Here is an 18880-nt window from a genome sequence, read left to right as displayed (position 1 = left end):
CCTACTTTTCACTGACGTATCCGTTTGGTATGTCAGTGAAAAAAGGCATAAAAAATATAAGAATCTCATCATGGAAATGTTTTTTTTTTTTTTACTTTGTCTTCACATTATGTATATATACAATAAAACAATTGTATAAAGTTATCAAAACTGGGACAAATCACCAAACATATCTAAGACAACATCACCTCTGAAGTTTAACTTAAAAAAAAAAAATCCATTTTCAACATACATTTAGTAGAATGTTGCTACACAGCGAGAAATATTGTATTTCCAGAAGTGCAGACAGAAAGTCACCTGCATTTGAATGATTAGAGTCATATTAGAATCATCGACAATTTAGTAACAGTACAAAACTTTCATAATCTTTTCACGTAATGTCTTAAACAAGTTTTCCTCTTGCAGAAAAACTATAAAATATGCAAAACAACGCGTGATATATTCAAGTAGCACAACATTCAGTCGTTATAAGCTAATTAATATATCAGAAGCAAACTAGAAAACCAAAAGATTAACATCCAGCATGCTAATGCTTCATCAACCGAACCCACCAAATAACAAATAAATGGATAAACACTACATACCATACTGTCATCTGAATGCTTAAAAGACCATTAAAATTTTGAAAGGAAAAAGCCAATGATCATTATAATAAGATTAAAAAGACAAAAACTACAACAAAAAATCATCACGTTCATTATTATAGTTGAGAATATGCTTCCGGATTTTTGAGTCTTTTGTCCATGTAATACAATCCTGCAAATTCCGAGTAACCAGAAATGCAGGATCAGTTACTAATTCTATTCCTACACGCACATGCCCTTGTTCCACAAGATCGCTGGCATTCCGTACAGTTTCCGCCATTTCTAGACGCTTCATCACCACCTGCAACAATGACAAAAGTGAATGAAAAAAAAAAAAACCTGTTGAAAACAAGGAATCCTGAATGCATTTCAAAGTTCTTTTGGCATTTATGAAACATATAAAATATCTCAAAAAAAAAAAAAAAAAAAAAAAAACATAATTCTTGTCATAGATCCACTTATTTTCTTTTTTTAATGCGATAAAATGAAAATCATAACATACCGGTAATCGTCGCCTACAAAATGAAGAAGCGGAAATTTTACTAGCACGTTCCAGTGTGTCGGCAGTGGGTATCAGTCCGACGGCATACAGTTTTTCCAAAAATTCTCGAACTGTTTTCAAACGAAACGGATCATTCAGTGGCAATTCTTTTAACTTCAGTGCAATTTCTCGAATCTACAGACAATATTACAGCAAAAATTACTAGTGCTATATTAGTAAATATATCATTAACATGTAGTTCAAGCCTTGCCAAAAGGAGATTATACAGCCTTAGTATATAAGGAGATTATACAACCATCGCATTTCGTTACATTTACTGCGAATTACTCTTTTGTGGAAGCATAAAAACCTCCCGAACCACCTGATCCCTAACGTTACGTAATCCTTCTATAACATTTTCCCGCTGCAAGTCGTATTTTCATTTTCTCGTCACAGAAATGATATTAAGTCTAGAAGGAACTCGAAAGAGTAAATTTTTCATTCTTATCGACTTGTTTTAAAAAACAAAACTGTACTACAATAAGTACAAACTTACATTAGCTGCTAATGTATTGTATACCGAGTAATGCTGTCGCTTTTTGATATAATATTTTCGCAAGATTTTCGCCTCATGTATATTATTATCTAGCTCCCATGAAATGAAGTCAACCTTTTTTAGCAATTTCTTCTCGTGAAATTTTAACTTACGCACCATTTTTGAATGGCAAATACCTGCAAACAAAATTCGAGTCGTTTAAATAGCATAACCAAACATGTTAAAACCGAAGAATTAGTTTTATCGATCATATGTAAAATTTGTCTAATTTAGTTAATTTAAGTTTACACGTTAAAAAGAGACAAAAATCTGAATTCCACAAGAAAACACAATTAAACATAACATAAATCTAGTCATTTAGTAGCATTTTTATGCATAACCATACACATCAGACAGAATTACAAATAAAACATTTATATTCAAAGTAAACTTCCAGACATTTAACACACAAATTTAAACTTCTGCTAACACCGGCCAAGCTCAAACGTAAAAAGTCGCCCTGAATGACATTTAATTTAATAACGATGATTGTCCTCTATGACATCATTATGTCCCATCATCGATCATCGATATTCATATGTTAGGGTACGATAAGTCAATCGATAAGCAGTTTTTCTTGTTGGACAATTTTTTACGGCATAAAATCCCTTTTTATTCTCCCATTTTCAAACTTAAATTTAAGAATGTCGCGAACTAAGTTTTTATGAAATCATAATGAATATATAAGTTGACGGAAAATTTTGTGTTATCTGGAATGAAAGAAATAAAATGCCTATTAGCATAAGCTAATTATCAGAGAAGTGGAATTAGCACTCGTCTTTATTAGTTATAGATAACATTACCTATATTACCTGTTATCTTACTGAAATCGGCGATCAAATATGAGATGTAAACGCCTTTATTAATGATATATATATATATATATATACAGCGTTGATAAGCTTCACTCACTAATTAAACTTGTCAACGCTTATATTTAGCAATAAGAGAAATGAAACAGTCAGACAGTGATTTGTTATCTACAAGTAATTCGCAGTCTTCCTTTTCTTTTAACTCTTTCCAAATATATCGCATTCGGATCTGAAATGATTCCTTGATGGTTACACTCCAAATTTAAAGTGAAATTTTAACTAGTGAAGTTTGATTACCTTCATTGTTTGGAAAAGGTAATCAAATATTATCTGTATGATCTGTTTAATTTTTCCTATTAAAATGATTGAGAAATTCTTAACAAAACAACGATTGGAAGCAACTAATTAGCCATTCAATCAATAGATTACTCAGTTAGTTAATTAGACAGTGAATAGATATCAATCAAAAAAAAAAAAAGCTTACTAAAATCCTTATCTTCAACTCATCAATCAAAGTGCAACGCATCTTTGCATCCTTCATTTTTAATATTACATCATAATTCAACCCTCGTTTTTTAACTTGTAATGTGAACGGCCAACGAACATTCGCATCATCTAATATCACACAGTTCACACTATCACATCCATCAATAACTTTATCGATGATCCAACCGAGAAGCGCTGTTTCCGTTTGTTTTTCATTACAAAGTAAATACACCAAAGCTTCGGGTAGTGTAATTTTTTGCTCCTAAAATATAATCGAAACAGAAATTATAGAGTTTGTATATACTGGATATGTTATATCAACTTAATTCTCTTACCTGTCATCTTTCCCTCCAACATGGAATACCACGTCTTTTAGCGAAAGAATAAATTGTTTTGGAAATTCCTTAATTCTCAGTCATTTGCACTAACCTCATCGATTCTTGCATATTGAACCATTCGAGTAATTGTACTTTCCAGTACTTCAGTTATAGTAATCGTATCCCAGTGAGTTAAATAAATTGGTTCAAGAGCAATTCGAAAAGCACGAGGTTCTCTGTTTCCGGAAAAATGGATACATTTAAATAAATGCACTCGAAAGAATAGTGATATTGGCAAATTACGGGTGCAAAATACCTGCAAAGCATAATATATACACAATAATCAGGTAGCACCGATATCTTTCACTACTACTAACTGCTGGCATATTTTCCAAGCCCAGTCTTGTAAAGAACGAAAATTCTTTATGTGTTTTCAAGAAACACATTTCAATATGCTCAAAATATCGACTGATTTCAAAAATTATTGGATATTAATATCATTATGAAGATGTTTTTATAGAGGAATAAAATGTGGAATTCATATTATCAAATGTGAAATGAATGAATGCTTAAAATGTGATCTAAAATACCGTTCTCTTTATATTATTAAAGCTATGTTTCCAGTAAATTTTCAGAAAATCAGTTCGGAAAAGAAATTTGCTTTTTTTTTTTTCCATTTTTCACATAAATAGATTTTAATAAGACTTACCGCTTAATACTTAAGCTAATATTTTACTTTAAAATACTTACTTCATAAGTAAATTCGGAATGTTGTGAAAGTCGTTTGATTGGTATTACTTTTGTGAAAATTTTATCTATAAAAAGACGGAAATAGTATCATCATCATCGTTATTACTTTTGTGAAAATTTTATCTATAAAAAGATGTAAATATCATCATTATCATCTCCATCCATTCGTTGCTTATTTTTTATTTTTAAAAAACTCTATTATAAACAAACCTTTTCGCTCAATATTTGTCATTTGATAAGATGAAGTAGTCAGAGCTAAGTGCCATTCAGTCATTTCAAATGGTGAACTGTTTTGCAATTGAATTATTAGCAGCGACGTGCCAGAAGTCAATTTTTGTCTCTGAAATCTATGCGTTTTGTAATTTGGAGAAAGAAAAAAAAAACTAAATAAGAAACATGTACTTAAATTAACAGTTGTAATATATAAATATATGAATGTATGTGTACGTATTATTTTTTTTAATATTTCTTTTATATTTTTTTAATAGATAAGCTTATGTTGTAGAATATCAATTATTTTTCAATGTATATCGATTATAACAATAAGGGTTATATATTACAATTAAATATATCTGTAACTGTGTATTTCATATTTGGTTTAAGATTTTGTCAAGTACTACTTAAAATAAATTTCACTATAGAGAGAGAAAAAAAGATCATTATATAATAAAGTTAGGTATAGAGCGGTAGAGTTAGATAAAGTAATGGTAAGCTTATGTTGTAGAATATCAAATGACAGGAATGCTGATACTTTCAGAGTAATATTTAATGGGAAATTCCTCCTCTCTGTAGCGCATTTGTCCATCTCAGCTTGTAAACGCATTCCAAATGATAGCTGGAACAAATAGTTTAGGCAGAAGTCAATTTTGTTATTCATTTCAGCATCTTGATGAAGGAGGTAGGAAGAGGGGTATATTTAAGTTTAAGTTTAAAATCATCACTGTCGACTGCCAGTGAAAAGATTTTTCCCTTTTAAATGCATACCATTCTGTTTTCATTTTAGTAATGAAAAAATCTGAAGTCCACTAAAATCTTGACGAAAGAATTTTTCATATAAAAGAAATTGGATAGTTTAATATACTTGCCTGCATCGCTAATTGATCCAGTCCGGCAATGCGCTTCTTTACTTCTTCATACTTTTGTAGTGTATCACCCATAGCTTGAGCGCAATGACCAACCGGAAGCATACCCTCTGACCTTTGCTCCAATTCAGGAGCATCTCTATTAGAAACCACCACTCCATCTTCAGGAGCATCCAAATCCATATTATCGATGTTTTGTTCATCGATATCTTCCGGAAGTATAAAATCGTCCATACCAAAGTATTTATATGACTGCTAGTAGCAATCTGAAATCTGATGTTCACAGTATGACGATTAATAGTATTATGCTGTCATTTGAATTTGAATTTTTTGCGACATTGAGATATTTCTTTACGCCAACTTTATCAACATATCAAAATATTAAAATGGATTACAAAAGTTAGCCAATTGTGATTAATGTGATAATTATCAGTAGTTGATTAACTTTTTCTGGATGAGATGTATAGTAAATTTCAACATTTAAAAGTTTATCACAGACTGTAACAACCAAACAAATAACAAAAAGCGAAAAAATTGTAGTTTACAAAACTGAAACATTAATGACACCAATGAAGCATGAACTATTTGGGCCTTAATATAGTAGGCACAGATTTACCAGATTTTCGACACAATATCTTTACATCTTCGCAATTTTACACAGGAAATTTGAGTTATATCGAATAATAGAATAATTTTATCTTTTATTTATATCAAAATATAAATTAGTATTATTCTAGTTTTTTAAAGATGTGTATGATAATATTTGTTAACTCGGAATGAACCGAAAGGGAAAAACCTGCAAGTTTAAATAGTAAAAATAGTAAATGTAGTCAGTGAGCTGGAAGGAATAATTATGTTAATTGAATCTATTCTTAGAAAATAGGCTAATAATAATAAAAAAGAGAGATAACTAGGAGGGTAGTTATTCCAAAAAAAAAAAGCTAATAATAAAAAAGGCTAGATAGCTAGGAGAATAGTGTATAGTTAGCAACTCAATCATCAGAAAGACAATTTAAACATATATGTATAAGTAATAAACAGCGATGAAAGTGTTAGTGAATCCTTTCAAATCTTTTTGTCATTTTCAATTCTTTTTGTTCTAAAATACACAACTGTTCATACAGTCTTTCCAATTCTGTATTCTTGCTTGCAAACTGTTGAATTTTCCTCAAAATCAATTCTCGTCGTTTTCGCAATTCGGATATTGCGGTACAATCAGCATAAAGTTCGATGACCAAAGTAGCCAACTGAAATTTATTTTTGACTATATTTGAATTTTTAATAATACTTAATTTGCAGAAAAAAGTTAAAAATGCCAATACTTACTGCTTCAACATCTCCCAAACTGAGAATTACTTCCAAGATTTCAATAGCTAACAATGATAATTTATCTCTATCTTGCTTATAGATATCTTCCAAACGACCCATTACCACTTCGCACTTCTCCTGTATCAATTCCATGAATTCTTTAGTGCCACCATATAACGTATCATTCGATTGCACGCCACCATATACCACATGATACGGTAATTCCACCTGATTCATTACTGAGAGGTAACAAATACATTCTAATAAAACGCGTCCGTGCTCCAGCGACTCGTTTTGCCAAGGATACCTTGAGGATTTTAAAATCTGTTCAGAAATTGGTGGCCATATAATTTAATAATAAACTTTCATGACGCTCGTCTTATGGAATTCAAGTTTTCAGAAGTTCATCAGTGCAATAACTGATAATAAAAATTGGGAACACACCTGGCAATAGCGTTCAGAAATGCATTAAACATGTATAAAGGATTTTTGTTCGGAGGATCAGGAACTAATACCAAAAACGCAAGGAACGAAGAGCAGACGGAACGGTAAACTGACTGCTTAAGATCATGAGCCATTGCTAGCACTTCGATCGAACACTTCAAGATGGCATCCATCTGCAAAAGATTTAACACCTTAACTTCTAGCGTTTTCAGGACGAAGAGAAATAGCATTCCTTTAAAAAAGCGAAAACCGTTTAAACCTATATAATTTTATAAAACGACATCTATTTACTTCTAGTAGTTCTTACCAGAAATGAGTGAAATTCGAAGTTTTCATTACGAAAAAGGCTAACCTGTGGAAGTGAATTGCTGGTCAAGCTCAACATTCCAACTTGCATGTATAATTCAATTTTGGTTACTGAACTAGATAATGACGCTGTTGTAATAAAGGAATATGCTATACAACCTCGCAGAAATGTTTCACCCGCATGAGAAATATCTCCCTGACGAACGACGTACAAGCCAAGACAGCACACCTTTGTAGCAAGGTACTAGAATTTATTCCAATTAACTAAGTCGAATTATACAAAGAAATTACAGGATAGATAACTGAAATAAAGAAGAAAGATAATTTTGGAATGATAGTAGTCATATCCGAAATTAAAGCTTAAATTTAAAGCTAATCGAGTCTATATAAAAAGTGTTCAACTATCAGTATAAAAGCAAATTTGCTGAGCACTTTATATTAATCAGAATTTATGAATTTTCACAATGAAATTTCTATCCATTGTTCCTTCCTTGACACAAGAATTCAAATTCGATTTCACTATAACAAAGAAATCAACTGTAATATACTGTAATATGGAAATCAAACAAACATACAGCAATGACGCTATCCAGATTAGAAAAAGCAGCACGTGCATCGACAAAGAAATCAAGTGCCCGTTCCGGATCTGCTTCTAGCTTGAATCGATCCAAAGCACGAATACTGTAAAAGCTAGCACACTGTTTTTCATCGTCTGTTGAAAGGGCATTTAGAGAATCATGAAGTATCTGACAAATATCGAGTATCTAAAAGATTTCAGAATTCATGAATTTTTGAACAAATAGACAACGATGGAATTCTTGAATGATTTCAATCCGATTAAATTCGAAACTCAGATTTAAAGTAGCAAAAAGAAACTTAAAACAAAAAAGTGCACAATTCTTTGTGAGAAATTAAGCTTAAAAGTATGTGAAAAAAAAAAAGAAAAAGTAAATAAAAATAGAGGTAGGTGAAATTTAAACGCAGAAGAGCTGCCTAATTCATATCTTCGTTGATTGTTAATTTCCATTGCATTTATAATACGTAATATTTTAAATAATAACTAACTTGATTTGCGAGTTGGAAATCATTAACCGATGCAAGTTCATAGGAACGTACGAAAGAAGATAACAACGTAATAGCGCAATCTTTGCGCTGTTGTGTACCACGGAATAAGTCCACTAATGCTTGAAAGTGATGCAGTGCAATTAATTCTTTCATATCATCAATCCAATGTATAATTTTTTCCAGCATACATAACAATTCATCCATAAAAGCTTCATATTTCTACAAAATTTCTCGCATTTATTTCGGAGCTTTTTAACTTGGCCATTCGTTAGCCTTATATACCAAAAAACAATTGAGATCATTAAAAGAACTTTAAAGAGTCTGACTTTGCATCTAGAATAGGTAATAGAAAAAGGTATATTCTATTACCCAGATCGAAATAAGTTGGATGATAATAAAAAGTAAAGATTCAAAATAAACCTTATTAGGAGTAATTCGTTTCATAATTATTTCCAGCATAACATCCACCTCATTTAAAGTAAAATACCGGGCTGCAAATTCAATCCACACAATCGTACATTCAATAAAATCTCGGATCCTCATTAAATGACTAAAATAAAGTTAAGCATAAATGTATATTTCTTAAAGAATATTTTCAAACTCTCAGTTTCCAAAAGTTTCGTTCGTCTTTGTTACAAAAAATGATGTTGAAATTAATTCGCAGTATATTAACGTCAACGGAAACATACAGGACTTTTTGCCAGCAATTTTTTAGGATGATTCGTCTTAGCTCATCCTTGATATTATTTTCCATCAATCCTCTACCAAGGACGCAAAGCTCCATACAACTTACATTTTCACCAGAAACTACCTGAAAGTATCAATCTCAAAAGCGATCAATGACTCTTCCTATTAACCAGCTATACTGTATCATCAAAGTTTTTTTGTTCCACATAAATGATGAAGCAACCATTAATGCTATTCCACTCACTCAGTAAGCCAACAGATTGAGTTGAGATAAATTAAAATTAAAAAAAGGATTGAAAATCATGAAAAAGTAATGATAAATCATTCATGAATGGTCAATGGTCACTGATAACACTATTAAAAAGTCATTAGAAAAAAAAAATCCATGCAAAAACATTTCCTTTTGTTCACTATTATCGTTTTAGAAAAAAGGTAGGAAAGCAAAAATAAGATTAAGAGTGAATGGGGAGAAATGCATTGCTTAAAATATCTGACATTTCGAATAATTTTCAGATAAACCAAACATTAATAGCTATCAGTCCTGATACTACATAACTCATATCACACAGTTTTCAATAGTGTTATTAATTTTAAAAATATTAACAACCAACCAATTTGCAAACATCCAAAGCGTGCTGAGAGATATAATCAGAAGATAAAGCGAGCAAGAATGGAAGCAAAAATGTGGATCGTTTTTCATTATCGGCGCAAATATCCCACAGTGTCTTTAACTCATCATATGTAGTAGCATTATACGCCACACACTGAATAATCCATTCTAGAGCTGGCATTAATGCTGGCATCTAAAATGTATAATATGTCAATATTACATCTGATATAATAGTTAAGACTAAATCAATTATTATGCGCAGGAAAATTTACGACTTTATAATCGATTTCCATCCACCAAAAAAAAAGAAAGACTAAGCTCTAGTCTGGATTTAATTATCCATAATTTAATCAAAGATTCACAATGAATTACTCAAGATCATTTATTAATTACACTTACTCTATTGCTTGCTACTTATTTGGCATGCAATAAATTGACTAACTGACTTTTTTAGATACTCATATGACATCATAGATGAAAGGGATGAGAACAAAACAAATTTAAGAACTCTATTTAAGAGATGAACAGTAAAACTTAGAATATTTTTGAATACTTGCACGACGAAAATCAAAAATTTTTTTCCCGCACCATCAGTCCAAATCTCTCTTGCTCTTTTATACTTTTCTAATTTAAGAATACTAATCAGTTTAAAATCATGAGCAAAATTTCGACCAGTAATATGCAAAATTTTTAAAGTGATTTTCTATTTTAAAGTAACCAAAAGCTGAAAAAAAGTAGACTCAAAAGTATTCTTCCCAAACGACATATTTTATTCCATTTGAAAAAAGCGAAACCGGTTGAATCGGGATTGTATTGATCCAATCATTAAAACATCTCCAATGCGGTGCACGATCATCAGGAGTAAGCCGCATGGCAACACGACACAGATAAACGCGAGCGTAACATGATACCAAGGGATTCGGTAACGACATCGGAATTCTTGCAAGACGTAACAAATTCACCGATAACGATTCCGCATCAACAAAACGGATACAACCGATAAGAGCGGTTTCCACTGCAACCGGCCTTTTTTTTATGTATTCTAACAGTCACTGAATAAGTGAACGAGAAACTGTAAGTCAGAACAGAGAAAAATGTACCGCTCAAAGTATGAAGCAAAACCACCTTGAATTTTACAAAATTCAAATGAAGAAAATGGATTTGATACATATGCTAATGATATTATAAACCTAACTTCGGTCAACAAAAAATTAATAACAAACAGCTAACCGTAAAAACGCGGTAAGAACTCAGTGATATCACCAATTTTACAAAACCAATTTCTTGCAACATTACGTGTTGGTTTTGGTACATCATCTACTGTAAAATTGTCTGGTAGTTGACTCAAACCCGCTTCAGCACGTTCCTTGTTTGCTTTGGTATATAGGCGATCATAAACTAAATGTCCGAACTCATCCAAAACATCTGTTACGAGGACGAATTGATGTGGATAGATATTAGTTGCCGATGCAAATCCCAGAATATTTGCAATTTCTACTGCTAGCTGCAAAAAATAAAGTCATAACTCCTTCTGTGATACGACAATGGTTTAAAATGAAAATATAAGGAGAGTAGTGCAATAAAAAAGGAAAGAAAGAAAGAAAGTAAAATAAAACAAACATTAACAGATTCTATTTTTCTCTCTTTTGCCCAAGCTATTTCCAAACTTTTGCGCAATTCATTGATTTTAATCAGATTTTCTTCCTGTGATTGTTCAGCTAATTTTTTCCATCCCGACGCATCCTCCAACTGTTCTAGCCTCAAATTTCCTGATTTATAGATGTATTTAAATCACCTTGGATGTTTCGTTGAATTTGTCTTCATTACTGAAAGAATTTTAATTGCTAGAATTTTAAATCATTTTCGTTATTCAGTCCAAATGATTCGATCAATAATAATTGAAAAGCAACTGGTAACAATGCAATCCTAGGTCTAAAATTTATTTCGCTTTTGGAGGGATTAGAAATGTTTTTTCGTAATTTGTAAGGGAAGAAAAAGTATCCTGCAAATATCAAACAGAAGAACATATATCACTGCAGTAGTTCCTCTTTCTTAATGTGGTGGAAATGTTTACAACTTCTAGAAGTAAAGATGTTTTTTTTTAGAAAAAAAGAAAACTAAAATATTTTAACACGTAAAAACCTTTGGGCAGCGCGTTTAACAAATGATAAGTCAATTTTTTTCAAATCCGGAACACAGTATAAATATGAAGTCTCTGAGTTTCCGACATCCGAAAAAGATTTCAATATGTCTTGCTTTTTCGATGACCAAGGTATAAAACCTGGTAATTCCTGGAAGTAAAAAAAATGCAAGAAAAAAAGCAATTCGTATGCATTTTTAACGATTAGTCCCTTTTAAAGTATAACTTTTCGACTTAATTTTCATGATTGCACTTAGTCAAGTATGATGTAGAAAAATCCTGTGCTTTGGTACTTAGCATCATTTATTTGGAAATACATTAAATTATGATACCCTTTCAATGGTTGTAACTATTTCATCTTCTTTGCTAGCCAAAGTGTTGGCTAATTTCGGTTCTTCTTTTCGCTTTGCAATGATTGGTAAGTCTTCTGATGTAAAAACTATATTCTTTTTACGATCCTCTACGGTAGCACCTAAAATTAAAACATTAAATATACTAATACAAACAGCGATAGTGCTAAAAGAGTTTCAGAATGATCCTAATGCTTGGTAATAAAACTAATTAAAATTATTCTTTAATGATTACAGCATCATAATGACTATTATGGCATGCTTCATATATCATCAAAATTTACAATGTATTTCCGAACAGTTGAAAAAAAAATCTATTGAATATTCGGATTTTTTTTTTGTAATGATCAAATCCCTAAGCGTTAAATATTTTTCGGAATTGAATTTACTTCAAAAATGTTTTAATTTCAGGTGGTTTTGTAAAAAGATAAACAAACCTAAAGGATCAGCAAATTTTGGAAGTTCCGATTGTGTAAGTTCTATTTTTGCAGCAGTACCACTTCCCTTCTTTAGTGTTATCAATGGGTCGATAAGAACTGCTGCTCTGCTACACGTCCAAGCTTCAGCTTCTCGTTCCCATGAACGATAACGAGCTTTCCATTTCCATATTACTAACGAGTCATTGAATAATTCATCACTCATGCTCAAATAAAACTTGAAATCATTTTTATGAACTGAGCAAAATATTGTAATGAAGAAATGCACGTGGAACAAAAAACGTACATCAAATTGAAATTCCAAATGTGACGTTGTGTTGCTGCCAATAATGCCAACATTTAGCAATGTTCAAAGCTTATTAAAATTAAACAAATGCAAAATCTAGGTGGTCATTAACTCCGCAACTCTCTTACTGTAAGTTCAAATCCATCATTCATCTCTCCACCCTCCACATAGTAAAATTTCATACCCACTCGAAATTTAATCTTTAAATTCTCTGCTTCTCACAAATGAACGACAACGGATTTACCACGTCATATTCACACTCTAATTTACACTTTTTTTTTCATAGATTTCATCGATTTTAATTCGTCCAACAATTCATTCTAACCTCTTGCAACAAAAAATGTAACGACTCTTTCAGAAAACCTTGAATAACAGTAATCATCATCACTTTGGAAATCTCGTTTGATTTGACGTTACACTCAAACTTAACCCCTATGAATAGAGATACATTACAGTTATGTTTCAAAACGACAAACCTGAAATGTTTTCACCAATAATACGAATTTTATTCTATTCATATGAAATAAATAGAAGAATCTACACAACTAACATTTAAATAATTAATTCTTGAGTTTGTTATGCAGTAAAAATAGAATCATTGATAAATATAAACATCTCGGTTCTAGGAATACTGATCACAAACCCGAAATTTGCATTCATAATGCAGTAAATAAAAATTTTCCAAAGATTTTTTCCGAGAAAACATCACATGCATTTAAAAATACTAAAAAAATTTTTGTAGCCTTCCAATTGATCAATCTTTCCAGCGGTCATTTTTGAAGTCGTACAACGTTGCTGCTCCTTCAGGGAGCGGCTTCTCCAATACTAGTATTTTTCGCATTGCTGCATGCTTCCATTCATCACTCAGCGTGGGTACCTGCGGAGGATAACCTGAAAAGAAAACGTGCAAGAAGTGCAAATACTACGTGTAACTAAGCCACCTGAAAAACAATAGATTTTGATTATAAGAAACAAAGAGTCCAAATTTGAACTAAACTCCATAATCAAACATAACAATTTTTAATTCATGGCAATTATGCAATACAAATCTGAACAAAAAAAGATGTGAAGAAACGAGGATGCAATCATTATTATTGAATGATTAAATGCAAATAAATCTCTACGATGGAAGATCCAGTATAATTTTCTTAGTTTTCAGTCTTGATACTCAAAAAAAACTATAGCAAATGAGTCGTAAAAAATGCATACTACGAGGATTATTAGGAAACATACTGAAATGTTTAAGCAGGCCTACTACTCCCAGACCAATTGATATCCAGATTAATGTGTAGGCAAAATACATTTTCCAATAAACATTCCAGCCCAGCAACTCGGCTTGTGTTCTCCGGAATGAATATCTATACAACAATTTCTTCTCTTCTATTGTTAAGTTCTTCCAGTCACCTTTTTCCTTTTCACGAATTGGTTTGATGATTTCATCATCGGCTCGGAATCTCAATGGTGGATATGGACGATCTGTTGAGTCAATGAAATGCTGGAAAAAAAAGAGAAGTGAACTAAACAAAATAATGATTTGAACGGAACTATCCACTCTTGATAAACAAGGAAACTACTAAAAAAGATGAAAAAATTTTATAATATGTCAAGTTTATAATGTACGAAAATAATCTTGCATTAAATCCATAAGACAGAGATTTATAGACTGTCTTATTTAAATATTCCTTAGCAAAGTATCTAACTGTTTCAATTTTATATCTCAAGTAAGAAATATTTAATATTCATTATCCAACTGTAGCTAAGGTTATATGCATTATCTAAAATGTTTCTGTTAACATCGAATATGTGCACTGCTTAATAATCTGTGCACCGTTATAAGTTTTACTATTAAAATCTTCCAACTTGACAACTAAGTATATATTTGATTGTTAAAAGACTGCAAGCAATTGTAACTTTTCCACTATATTTTATTTCTTTATTATAAACCAACTCATACTATATAAAGGGTAAAGATCACCTAAGAATAACAGCTCTTTATTGTTTTGTTGCAAGCTAATACCCACTATAAAAGATGTTAAAACCAGTGTCTGATCTCACCTTCACTCAAAGCGTTTTGTTGTAAGCTAACATCAGCTATAAAAAAAGATGCTAAAACTATTGTCTGGCCTCACTTTCACTCAATTAATTTTCGATTTGGTTTATTACTCCACTCACTATTTCGCTCAGTTCACTTGCACCAAATAGGTGGCGTCAGCAGCAATAACAATGATGGAACGAAAACAGAACAGTTACAAAACGAAAATCTTCTGATTATTTTTATGATATTGCTGGTACAATTTAATATTCACTTTGTCCATTTCTTTTCTATAAGTATAAGCATCATATTGCACGATATATTTTCTCCCCGCAAAAATGAATAGTGAACAAAAAATTAAAATAACATGAACAAATGCAGAAAATTGCTTTTAATGCTGTCAGAATCACTAAGAACAAAAGATGAAAGACAAAACAATTACATTTTAAAATTAAACTGAAATAAAGATGATTTACATAAAAAAAACTACAAAACAGAGATGATTTAAAATTTAATAGTTAAGATTGTGAAGCTTACATATCCGCCGCTTGATGGTCCTACAATTTCTCGTTGACCAATTCGCTGCTTTTGCCAGCAATATTCGTTGTGATGTTTGGCAGATAAAAGAATCGCATGACGTACAATGTGTGGTGTCGATTTCGACTGCACAATAATCGAACTGCGCACAAGGGCCATTACCTGTTAAGAAAAAATTTAATTAGAAATCAACTTGAAAAAGCGACGGAATATTTAATACACAAAATCGTTCCGTCAAAAAATGAAATATTGTTACAAATATTTAAGCAATAACTGAAAAAATCTGGGCATAACCAATACGTGTTAGGAAAATCCATCATAGGAATTTCATTTCATAAAAAATCACACCCGAAAATCAGTGGTTAAATAATTATAAATACTAGCTAAGGAAAACAATTAGAATGGTAAGACCGCGTCAAATTCACTAGAACCCATTGTATGGCAAAAAAAAAAAAGGCTAAAATGTTTCTGCACAACTATAATGTTCGCAGCTACATGTAAATTCTTTATGTTTGCGACATTAAATACACGTGGACGTGTGAAAATTCATGCCAATTCATCATCATATAATGCTATTTCCTAAATTGTATACGAAGAGTCATACGTACATTACCAGTAAAATGTGAATTAGCCAGTATGACTTAACAGTAGGTGAGAAAACTCACGCAAATGACAAGATATAATGAAACTAAACTCTACACGATTGTATTCCAATATGTCGGTGAAAGTACGTCAAAAATTTTTCATACAGTTATATGAACCTTCCCCATTACAATATCAGGATTTTATACAATTTACTACTTCTCTTCGATAAACCTTTTGCACTTCATAATGCCCCTCCTAACGCAGCCTCTCCTGAGAACCCCCCGAAACAATCCCCGAGACATTCTTCTTTTCCCGGGTAACACCAGAAAAGAAGCGCAGGATGCGCTGCATACCAAAACCATGGCCTATATGAAACTGACGTGTCTCGACATGATTGTTAGATGAAATCTTGTCAATGTTTTCTTTTTTGTGGTTAGTTGACTCCGGGATTTTTTTAGAAATAAGTCGAAAAGGGCTATATTCATTCAAGTTTTCTTTCAATTGTTATTTACAAGGATTAATTTCGTATTTTATGCGTTCGATTTCTTTGTTTTTCTTATCTTTCATTTATGACATTTTCTTATTTAATGTTTTTCTTTTTGCTAAGAGTTTTTCTAACTGTTCATGCTCAGTTACTAATCATTTTTACTAGTTTTTAAAAATCTTAGTTTACTTCGAAGTTGTTGAAGAAATCGTTTGGAACTGCTCTTTAGAATAGATAGAATTTTTTCGGAAGCATTTTTAAATCTCTTGAAATCGTTTGCATTTTTTTTTTTTTTTGTAGCAAACGGCGTAATATCTTCAGTAACATCTCATATTATTTTAAGGTGCGAAAGATGTTGGGTGCTAGCAGTACAGGTAGTATTGGTGATGTGAATCCTGATTTACTGCAGGAAGTTCGTTTATATGAGAATAGCGTAGAACGTGAACGGGTCGATAATATGAGCGAATTATATGCTGTTTTAAATGCCTTGGAATGTTTAGAAAAGGTCTTTAGCCGTGATTGTGTTGCAGCCAAGGAATATACTGCGGAATGCTCGAAGCTTTTGGTGCAATATAAGGTTAGTAGAAAATTAAGATAAAATTTGAAAAATTTATTGGTTCCATTCACATATTAGTATGATTTTGTTAGTGTTGAGATTAGGATTTTAGAAATTGGATCAAATCGCATTTAGGTTTAAGTCCGAGTAAAATTATATTTTACATTTTATCAAATACTCACTGCTACTCCTGGCATGTTGAGCATTTGAAAAACTGACCGTCTATTTAAATATTAGTTCGATGGTAACTATAATTTATGTTTTGTTTATTATTTAATATTCCAATTTCCCACGTGCAGCTGATGTTCGTTGGTAAGCTGTATTGTGTTCTATTGCCTTGTGATGTATCTAAAGTGCATATATATCTAAAGTGCATGTATATGTTACATGGACTGTGCAACATTGGAATGGACAGTTATCATGAAAGTTTGTCATTAATCCAAAAAAGATAGAGACATTATAAAGTAAACAGATAATTTATATTTGCAGATTTAAATCAAGGAAAAAAAATGGATGTCTGAAGGTTGTAGTGGTATAAGATTACAGTGGTATTCTAGCGTTAATTACTCCAATAATTTGATGCTGTAATAAAATCTCAGTTAAGATTATAGTGGTATTCTAGCGTTAATTACTTCAATAATTTAATGCTGCAATAAAATCTCAATTTAAAGGTAGCACTGCGACTAGTACAATGTGATATCGATGAATTCGTAAAGAAGTATCGTGTGGAATGCCCAGCAGCGTTGGAAAGAATCCGTGAAGATCGGCCAATTACTGTAAAAGATGATAAAGGCAATACATTGAAATGTATTGCGGAGATCGTAGAAATGTTTATCACTTTCTTGGATCAGTTGAAGTTGAACGTTCGAGCTGTTGATGAGCTATTTCCGACACTGAATGAACTGAATGTTTCCATCAGTTCAATGATTACGCTGCCGGATAATTTTGATGCAAAACTGAAAGTGATACAGTGGTAAGAAATTGCTGTCTTGAAAACATTTTTGCAGGAAATTTTCCTCCCTTGAAAGTTTTATCTGACTCTCTCAAAGTGAAGTTGAATTTTATGTAAATATTTATGATCCTAGGGCATGTTTGAGAAAATCCAAGTAACTTAATAAAATTCGTTTTGCAGTAAGTGAGTAACTAAACTTTACATTCACTGTAAGTTAACTCTTATTAAGCAAATCCTGTAGAAAATTTTGTTACGGCGGAATGGCTTGGAAGAGATAGACTTGAAGATATTTCAGAGATTTTAATAGACGACTCGCAATATGTAGTGCCTAATTTTTTGATGGTCTTGGTGATGCTAGGTCAAGATTTTATTAAATCTAGAAAGAATTAAGGAATTGCTTAAGTGCTAAATTGTCAGTAGTTCGGAAAGCATTTATGAAGTTAGGAAATATTGAAAAATGTTTTACAATAACAATCCGCTGTTTAAAGGCACGATAAGCTGAAGAATATGACCGCAAGTGAGGAAGTAACAGATGAAGATGCGCGACAAATGATTTTCGATCTCGAAACCGCTTATAATTCTTTCACTCGTTTCTTACATAACTCCTAAATGCTGCTCAGAATTCCATCTGAATTTTGTTGCTTACGTATTCTTTCTAAACTTAATATTTGTCACACGTTATATATCTGTCAAGATTTTCATTAACCTTAAATGGTGAAGGAAAACTTTTCACTTCATACAAAGTTGTATTAAACAGAATGCTTCAGGGTTAACATTGTGAATCTTTTGCAGAAGTTTCTTCCCTCTCATTTCAGTGTGTAGTCACACTAGCCGAAATACATCTATTCTGATAATTTTCGCATTGATTTTGTTAATAGTCAGTGATTTCTGAAAACTGTATGCTTTTTTAAAATGTTATTAATGAAAACCCTCATTTTAGAAGTCTTAAATGATGAAGAAAAACTGCAGAATGAAATTCGCTCTTCGACTTTTT

General features: G+C 31.6%; 5 protein-coding genes across 5 annotated transcripts; 1 reads left to right on the top strand and 4 right to left on the bottom strand.

Moving 5' to 3' along the window:
- Positions 1-672: 672 nt before the first annotated feature.
- On the bottom strand, positions 673-1780 carry Bm18189 (Uncharacterized protein; the record flags this gene model as incomplete). Its single annotated transcript, XM_001892240.1, has 3 exons — positions 673-885; positions 1087-1260; positions 1622-1780. The coding sequence occupies 3 exons, from the start codon at positions 1778-1780 to the stop codon at positions 673-675; spliced, it is 546 nt and encodes a 181-aa protein (XP_001892275.1).
- Positions 1781-2584: 804 nt separating this feature from the next.
- On the bottom strand, positions 2585-5341 carry Bm14089 (40S ribosomal protein S4-like, putative; the record flags this gene model as incomplete). The annotated part of the gene is made up of 7 exons (XM_043080075.1): positions 2585-2701; positions 2957-3220; positions 3388-3591; positions 4026-4090; positions 4236-4365; positions 4777-4860; positions 5111-5341. The coding sequence occupies 7 exons, from the start codon at positions 5339-5341 to the stop codon at positions 2585-2587; spliced, it is 1095 nt and encodes a 364-aa protein (XP_042936009.1).
- An 818-nt stretch (positions 5342-6159) lies between these two features.
- Positions 6160-12659, bottom strand: Bm3634 (uncharacterized protein; the record flags this gene model as incomplete). Its single annotated transcript, XM_001892238.1, has 15 exons — positions 6160-6354; positions 6434-6722; positions 6860-7032; positions 7212-7409; positions 7741-7929; positions 8231-8449; positions 8651-8780; positions 8920-9041; positions 9529-9720; positions 10322-10542; positions 10758-11031; positions 11148-11286; positions 11670-11818; positions 12000-12139; positions 12455-12659. 15 exons carry the CDS (start codon positions 12657-12659, stop codon positions 6160-6162), a joined length of 2835 nt encoding a protein of 944 aa, XP_001892273.1.
- An 835-nt stretch (positions 12660-13494) lies between these two features.
- Bma-cox-4 (Cytochrome c oxidase subunit IV family protein) lies at positions 13495-15468 on the bottom strand (the record flags this gene model as incomplete). The annotated part of the gene is made up of 3 exons (XM_001892237.1): positions 13495-13631; positions 13974-14235; positions 15310-15468. 3 exons carry the CDS (start codon positions 15466-15468, stop codon positions 13495-13497), a joined length of 558 nt encoding a protein of 185 aa, XP_001892272.1.
- Positions 15469-16730: 1262 nt separating this feature from the next.
- On the top strand, positions 16731-18495 carry Bma-vps-28 (VPS28 protein homolog, putative; the record flags this gene model as incomplete). Its single annotated transcript, XM_001892236.2, has 3 exons — positions 16731-16955; positions 17606-17907; positions 18375-18495. The coding sequence occupies 3 exons, from the start codon at positions 16731-16733 to the stop codon at positions 18493-18495; spliced, it is 648 nt and encodes a 215-aa protein (XP_001892271.1).
- Between the last annotated feature and the right edge of the window lie 385 nt (positions 18496-18880).

Source organism: Brugia malayi (assembly GCF_000002995.4).
Source record: "Brugia malayi strain FR3 genome assembly, contig: Bm_v4_Chr3_scaffold_001, whole genome shotgun sequence".
Classification (NCBI taxonomy): Eukaryota; Metazoa; Nematoda; class Chromadorea; order Rhabditida; family Onchocercidae; genus Brugia; species Brugia malayi.
Note: the sequence above shows the minus strand (reverse complement) of the source record. Positions and strands in the feature narration are given on the sequence as shown.